This window comes from Hippocampus comes, unplaced genomic scaffold, assembly GCF_001891065.2.
Source record: "Hippocampus comes isolate QL1 unplaced genomic scaffold, H_comes_QL1_v1.1 scaffold3280, whole genome shotgun sequence".
Lineage (NCBI taxonomy): Eukaryota > Metazoa > Chordata > Actinopteri > Syngnathiformes > Syngnathidae > Hippocampus > Hippocampus comes.
In genome coordinates this window covers 1-7,267 of record NW_017805493.1, presented here as the reverse complement: position 1 = coordinate 7,267, position 7,267 = coordinate 1, and the positions used below count along the sequence as shown (strand labels likewise).

The 7,267-nt window shown below is 51.1% G+C and overlaps 2 protein-coding genes across 2 annotated transcripts; both read left to right on the top strand.

The window, feature by feature from the left end:
* Positions 1-36: 36 nt before the first annotated feature.
* Positions 37-1,498, top strand: LOC109519583 (heparanase-like). Its single transcript, XM_019876212.1, has 4 exons — positions 37-189; positions 276-400; positions 468-617; positions 1,067-1,498. The coding sequence occupies exons 1-4, from the start codon at positions 124-126 to the stop codon at positions 1,224-1,226; spliced, it is 501 nt and encodes a 166-aa protein (XP_019731771.1). The 5' UTR covers positions 37-123; the 3' UTR covers positions 1,227-1,498.
* Positions 1,499-1,708: 210 nt separating this feature from the next.
* LOC109519580 (fibroblast growth factor receptor 1-A-like) lies at positions 1,709-7,261 on the top strand (the record flags this gene model as incomplete). The annotated part of the gene is made up of 14 exons (XM_019876211.1): positions 1,709-2,010; positions 2,073-3,112; positions 3,396-3,543; positions 3,916-4,056; positions 4,374-4,555; positions 4,627-4,750; positions 4,976-5,163; positions 5,267-5,399; positions 5,484-5,665; positions 5,853-6,001; positions 6,384-6,505; positions 6,564-6,674; positions 6,832-7,022; positions 7,132-7,261. Coding segments are annotated over exons 3-14 (1,756 nt in total), but the record flags the coding sequence as incomplete, so codon positions are not given.
* Positions 7,262-7,267: the final 6 nt, after the last annotated feature.

Below are 7,267 nucleotides of genomic sequence, written 5' to 3'. Positions count from 1 at the left end.
CTAAAAACGCCTTACTATCCATGGTCGTTTTTTTGCACACCTGTGGTTTCATATGTCACCCGTCGGTTGGTCAGGTGGCTGGACAAATTAGGAGTGGCGGCCAAAGGAGGCGTGTCCGTGGTGATGCGGCAGGTTCTGATTGGCACAGGAGTGTATCATCTTCTAGACGACCATCTGGATCCTCTTCCTGTAAATGCTCTTCGCCATCGCTGCTCCTTTTGCCCCCGACCCCACTCACCACCAGCGCCTGCCATCCCTCCCCTTGTGTTTTTAAGGACTTTTGGCTCACGCTACTTTACAAACGTGTGGTGGGCTGTGGCGTCCTTCGCCCCGCTGGCTTTTTGGCACGGACAGGACGCGGCCGCGTTCGTCTGTACCTGCACTGCGCCAAAGCCCCCAGGTAGCTCACCTTTGATGGAATGGCGCCATCGCCTCCGCACGCTCAAGTTGTTGCATGTTTCCGCCAGGTACACAGAGGGCGCCGTCACGCTGATTGCCCTCAACCTCAATAAAATGGCCGTTAGCGTGAGTATCCCGAGGTGGCTGGCTCGGGGCGGGGACATCGACGCCTTTGTGCTGCAGTCGGACCAACCAGGCTGGGACGGACTTTTGTCCAGGTGATTTCACACGAGGGAGGCACTCTTGCTGACATGTGCATGCTTTTTTTATTATTTTTTTTAACTGGTGCACTTAGGGGGCGGTTTAGGGCAACCACCTTTTGGTGGTGAGAGGGGCTACACTCTCAGAACAGTTCAGCTAATGAAATAACCCAATAACCCAAACATAGAAAAAAAAAAAGCTCAAATGCCTGCCAATGGTAAAGCATCGTGAGCTTTTTTTTCCGAGTAGATTCACAAGGAGCAGGAGACTCTCGTTAAGTTCAGGTCAGTTTTAGAGACATTCGTCTGCATAATTATCCATGAAACACTTGGTTTTGCACTTTTTAATCAGTCAAAAGTTTGTGTTCGATGAGTAGGTTGGTTCTGTATCAACGATTCTTTTTTCCAGCTCTGTGGTGACTTTGTTGTGCAACTTTTTGAGCGTATTTTGTGCTTTGCGTGGAAAGGCGGGTGACGCTGAACGGCGTCCCGCTGAAGCTGTCGGGTTTGAGCCTTCCCGAGCTGGAAGGACGCCCCCTGGTGGCCTCGGAGCGCGTGGACCTTCCCGCCTTCTCGCTCGCCTTCTTCGTCTTCGCGGACGCGCGACAGACCGCCTGCGCCACCTGACCTTTCTTTCATCGCCGCCATCATCATCATCATCATCATCATCATCATCATCATCATCATCATCATCAGCAGCAGCAGCAGCAAAGTAGAAGCTCCGGCTTTTTGTGATACAAAGCATCCCAGTTCAAGCTGGAATGGGCGAAACCTGTAATTTGGGATTCGATTGTACGCACAGCTTTTTTCTTTTTTCACACGAGGATTTTTTTTTTTTTAAATTGCAAGGCGCCTATTGGAATAAAAGAATCTTTCACAATGATCTATTCTGGGATAGACAACTGCGGTCTGTGTCCATAAAAGCCACGCACGCTAAGAATACGAGTCACCGTTCTATCAAATAGTTTCTATATGTCAAATAGTTATGCTCGTGTGACATCTACAGACTTTGTTGATTGGGAGAAATGAACTATTTATCAAGAGAAGCGTATGTGGAATTGTGTGAATTCGCCAAACGCACTAATTGAGTAAGCGATAGCCTTTGTCAGAAATTTATGTCGCTCAGTTCAGCCCCTGGAGTATTTTGTTTCCATCCATCCATTTTTCTGTGACAAATTTCTTTGTCCCATAAGGGATTTGTAGCTTCCCAGTGTGTGTGTGTCATTATTTTTGTCAGGAAAGCACGCACAGACACACTCGGCAGCCTCCTCCCTACACGCACTCCCACACCGCAAACTCTGGAATGTTATCGTGCACGCGCATGCTGTCTTAATTTGGATTCGGCCACACAAGCACGCGCACACAATGCTCATGAGATTCTGTAGGGAGTCAATTGATGTTTTCCTGTCAGGTTTTTTTCCCCCCCATCAGTTTTCAGGTTTTTTTTTTTTTTCATTTCGCCGAGATTGACAGTCTTTCTCAAAACGCAAGTCAAGAATTCAGTGGCGAGGCCAAAACAGTACGTGGACTAGCTGGATCCGGAAGAAATGCTCCAGCGCTTGCATGCTCTCGAATGAGCTTGGTGGTGAGCAAAACAGGAAGTGTTGGTCAGGGTTTGGTGAGCTGGAATGTTCCAGATGTGTCCACATTGTGGTGCGGGAGCGACCCACCCACCCCTGGCGGTGACGACCTCACGTGCGCGAGCTGCTAGCTGCAAAGTCAAGCAAAGGGCATTTAGAATAAAAAGGAAATTCACAATGTACCATCACAGGTAAACTATTTCAGAACATTGCTGCAGGCTACTCATTTAGCGTGGACGATTTTGGAAAAAGATAGGGTGTGTAAATGAATGGTAATTTTTTTTTTCATCCAAAAATGCAGAACCACAACAACAACAAAAATTGCATCACAAAAAGTAAAGTGAGACTGCAACAGACTGAGGGGCGGAGCTGGAACAATGTACAAATTGCATCAAGTTGGGAAAAACAATGACAAAAATACATGATTTTTTCCAACTCGGAGGAAAAAGTAGTTGCAATATCAGAACTCATGAAAAATATTGGTGTATAGGCGAATAAATATATTTGTATATCAATATTTTTTACCAATTATGATTTTGTTTATTAGTCTACATATTTAAAAACTATGTCGTGTTATAAGGAAGGAGTAGAACTACAAATTTTCATTCCTTGCAACTACTTTTTGCTTGGTTGTTCTTTTCTCGTGTGATTTCCACACGTTTGAAAGAAATCATTCATTCAAACTTCGATGGTTTGACAGACTGACAGATAGCCCCTCCCCCGAGAAGGAGGGGGGCGCTCGTGCGCGCCACATGCGCATGCCCGCCGTCTCTCTCTCTCTCCTTTCAGTCACTCACAAATGATGACGATGAGGACGAACCTCGTCGCGCACAAGTGAAGCAAGACAAGAAAAAGAAAAGAAACAAACCCGAGTGGATGTTTTGTCGTCCGGCGCGCGCTTGGCATCGTGGCAGCTGATTGGACGACGGTCAGGTACGTCTCTGAACCTAAACATAACTTAAAACGACAAAGAAACAAGACGTAACTGCAATTTTTGTTTCGTTTGGGATGACGTCATTCACGCAGCGAATGTTTAACATTCTCGACAGTCAAAAATGTGACGTGCGCGCACATACTTTTGGCGTGTGCGTGTCAGTCCTTCGCATCTTGATGTCTCCGCCCACCGCCTTCCTATTGGGTGTCCGGCATTATGTAGGCGTGGCCGGACGTATATTGTTCTATTTAATGAAAATGAATCTGCTGTGTTGATTTGGAGTTTGTGGGCACGGGAAGTGGCACCCGCACGCTTGTTGGACACAAGATGGCGCTGTGCGGCCGCCTGCTGCTGCTGCCGTTGGTGCTCATGGTTCTACTTCCGGTGACGCGGCCACGCCCCTCCACCGCTCACCACCGCCCACCCGCAGGTGAGACCGCTCCATTTGTTTCATTGTGGCGGGTTGTCCGTTCTTTACATGACATGAACAGGTGACCAGTCCATTGTTTGTCTACATGTGTCCTGAAAATGTATGGCGACCAATCCAGGGATAGATTGCAGGCCCTGCGAAGAACCTGTGAAATTTCTCAAAAGTACTGTACTCATGAGAATTCTTTGTCAGAAGGGTGTTGGCCCGCCGAGACTTCCTGTCCAGACACACGAACAATGTGTGTGGGCGCGCCGCCTTGTCCATTTTGAAAGCGAAGACGCCTTATGAGCAACGATTGGTCATCACGGTCACATGAGAGAAGCGGACAAAGAGCCGGAAACAAGTGCTGACACTTGAACTTTGTCCTTTCAGTCGATCTGGAGACTGTATCGTCTGAGGATGAGGAGGATGAAGACGAAGGCGAAGACGAGTCGTCATCGGAGGAAAACGAGCACGCCGACGATGTGACAAGCAGCAAGGAAAACACGCCGCAGCCGCAGCAGCAGCAGCAGCGTGAGTCGCGACACCTGACGTTCCTCTTCCTCAATCTCTATTTGCTCATCCTCTTCATCATCTTCCTCTTCCTGATGTGGGTATCCTGCACATCTGTCAACATTCTTAAAGGCCTCCGTTGGCATTCAAATGTCTTCAATCATTCTTTCAAAAGTGTTGCTAACATGAAAAAGTCAAACGAGCTGGTCAACACAAAGATGACGTCACGGCTATTTCATAACAAATGAAGCTACTTTTCACTTGCGTTTCAAATGCACTTCAAAAGTTGAACTTACCGCAGCGTGCGTGAAGACGGTCCTCTCGTCCTTTTTCCGTAGCGTCGTCGTTAGCGTCGCCGCCCGGCTGGTCGTCTCCCGGCATGGCGAAGACGATCTATGCCCTTCCCGCCAGCCACGTGGCCAAATTCCGTTGCCGGGCAACGGGAAACCCCACCCCTACGCTCGACTGGTACAAAAACGGAAAAGATGTCAGACAACTGCAAAGACTTGGCGGCTTCAAGGTGAGTTGGCGCGTGCGTGCGGACGTGCGGACAACTGCCGACTGACTGACTGACTGACTGACTCGCCTCAGATCAAACAACGCGCGTGGACACTCACCCTGGAGACGGTGTTGCCTTCAGACAAAGGAAACTACACGTGTGCGGCACACAACACGCACGGACGCATTGAACGCCACTTTGTGCTGGACGTCGTGGGTAAGATCACACGATCGCATGACCACCAGGCCCCCCCAAAAAAACGGTACGTCTTTGTCTGGACGATGAAACGCGCGAGCGACGCGCCATTGAGTTCATTCCGGACCAGACAAAGGCGCCACATGATCACATGACCAAGAGGCCGCAGACACAGGACCGCCTGATCACGTGATCGTCTGATGACGAGCGTATCCGAGTAACGCGGTGGCGGCGGTCCGTCCTCAGAGCGCCTGGCTCACAGGCCCCTCCTCAAGGCCGGCCTTCCGGCCAATCAGACGGCGGTGGCGGGCGCCCGCGTGGAGTTCGCCTGCAGCGTCTTCAGCGACCCGCAGCCTCATGTGAAGTGGATCAAAGTGGACAACGCGAGCCGCCTCGTCGGACCCCACGAACTGCCCGATGGCCCCGTCGTCAAGGTGCCATCCGCGCAGTTTCAGTTTTGTCCGTTTCCCTTCACTACAACAACCTTGTTGCATCAGCGACTCAGCTCCGAGGTCAGTCGCGTTTGTGTTCGTTCAGGACGCGTGGGACGAAGACCCGCAGGTCCTGACGCTGACCAAAGTGAGCGCCGCCGACGCCGGCGAGTATGCGTGCGTCGCCGAAAACGAAATGGGCATCTCGTACCAGTCGGCCTGGCTCACCGTGCTGGAGAGTAAGCGAAACTTGCGACCAAAAGCAAGATGGCGCCTCTCGTCTGTCTTCCCTCCGGTGTTTTGATTTATGTTCTGTTCTCCAGGCCCGCAACTTTCCCACAGCTACGCTCAGATTTTCTTCTACTGCATGGGCTTCTTCATCGCCGTCACGGTGACCTTCACCGTCGTCATCTGCAAGCTGTGCTCCGCCCCCGGGAAGGGCGTCGCCCCCGGCAACCAGCTGGCCGTCCACAAGCTCGCCAAGAGGGTGGCGCTCAAGAGACAGGTGACCGCCGCCGTCGGTAGCTGGTAGCGAGTCACATGTGGGAGTTTCAATTCTGAACTTTCAAGATTCACGAAATTTTAAGCTAGTCCGTGTAAGCTAGCTTTAGCACGAGTCAAACATACTGCAATTGTTGAAAAATAGCCACGTACCCCGCCGCCATGCTAACAGCCGAAAGCATTCCTCGCAGGTGTCTCTGGTGTCTTCGTCGTCCATCTGCTCCAAGAAGTCTTCCGTGTGTCCGTCTTGTCCTTCCAGCGGGACCACCGCCGGCACGCCCACCGCGTCCGCCGACTACCAGCTGCCGTACGACCTTCAATGGGAACTTCCTCGTGAAAGGTGAGTGACGGGTACGCTGCTTCCTGTGGGCAGTTTGCATGAAATCTTCTGCGGGTACTCAGGCACGTTCCAAACACTTGTTAGCATTAGCACATAAGCTAAATTGAAGATTCTCAATGTGAACACCAGATGGCGCCAAATTGTTACCAATTGCGATTTATGTGTTTCCGACTTGTGAGGAGTCATTGACTTAATTATTAGGCTCAATGTGAACACCAGATGGCGCCAAATTGTTACCTATTGCGATTTATTGAGTTTCCTTCTTGTGAGGAGTCATTGACCTAATTATTAGTAACACAATTTTTGTTGCATTCAGTATGAGAATTGTTTTTAACTCAATTATGCGTGTGGAATCCAAAACTGATCTCGTTCTTGTCCGCAGGCTGACGCTGGGCAAGCCACTGGGCGAGGGTTGCTTCGGCCAGGTGACCTTGGCCGAGGCCATCGGCCTGGACAGGGAACGCCCGACATGTGTCACTAAGGTGGCGGTGAAGATGCTGAAAGGTGAGCGCCGGCCTTACGCTGGTGTACGTGGTCCCGTCCTTACTTGCGCTTACCGCAGCGGACGCCAGCGACAAGGACCTGATGGACCTCGTCTCCGAGATGGAGTTGATGAAGATGATCGGACGCCACAAGAACATCATCAACCTGATTGGCGCCTGCACGCGCGACGGTGAGCCGGTCGTCAAGCCCAACGGCGTTCGGCAGAGACGGGGACACCAAGCGTTGACTCAAGTCCACTTGAGATAACCTGACCACAAGGAGACTTGACTTGGGTCTTGGTGGAGATGGGATCACGTCTGTGTGCTTTGTGATGTTCCGTTGGTCAGGGCCGCTGTACGTGGTGGTGGAGTACGCCGCCCGGGGTAACCTCAGGGAGCATCTCCGCGCACATCGCCCGCCCGATTCCGAATACTGGCGCCATTCAGCCGAGATGCCGCGGGGCGGCCTGGATCTCCAAGATCTGGTGTCTGCGGCGTACCAGGTGGGCCGCGGAATGGCCTACCTGGCATCAAAGAAGGTGATTCGATGACATCATCAATGCAGAGCCAAGAGTGGCAGGAACTGGTTTCATCAGGAACACTAGTGAAATCAAGAGAGTTAGACAAAAACATAACTTCTTTGTTCAGTGCGTCCACAGAGACTTGGCGGCCCGTAACGTTTTGGTCACGCAAGACCTCGTCATGAAGATCGCAGACTTCGGCCTGGCCAGAGACGTGCACCACTTGGACTACTACAAGAAGACCACCAACGTGAGAAGTCTGC

Excerpts from the sequence above, each read along its gene's own strand:
- LOC109519583 (XM_019876212.1), top strand. The coding sequence starts at position 124 with ATGCGGCAGGTTCTGATTGGCACAGGAGTGTATCATCTTCTAGACGAC. Across the intron at positions 401-467 it reads CACTGCGCCAAAGCCCCCAG|GTACACAGAGGGCGCCGTCA; the intron begins GTAGCTCACCTT and ends TGTTTCCGCCAG. Across the intron at positions 618-1,066 it reads TGGGACGGACTTTTGTCCAG|GCGGGTGACGCTGAACGGCG; the intron begins GTGATTTCACAC and ends TTGCGTGGAAAG.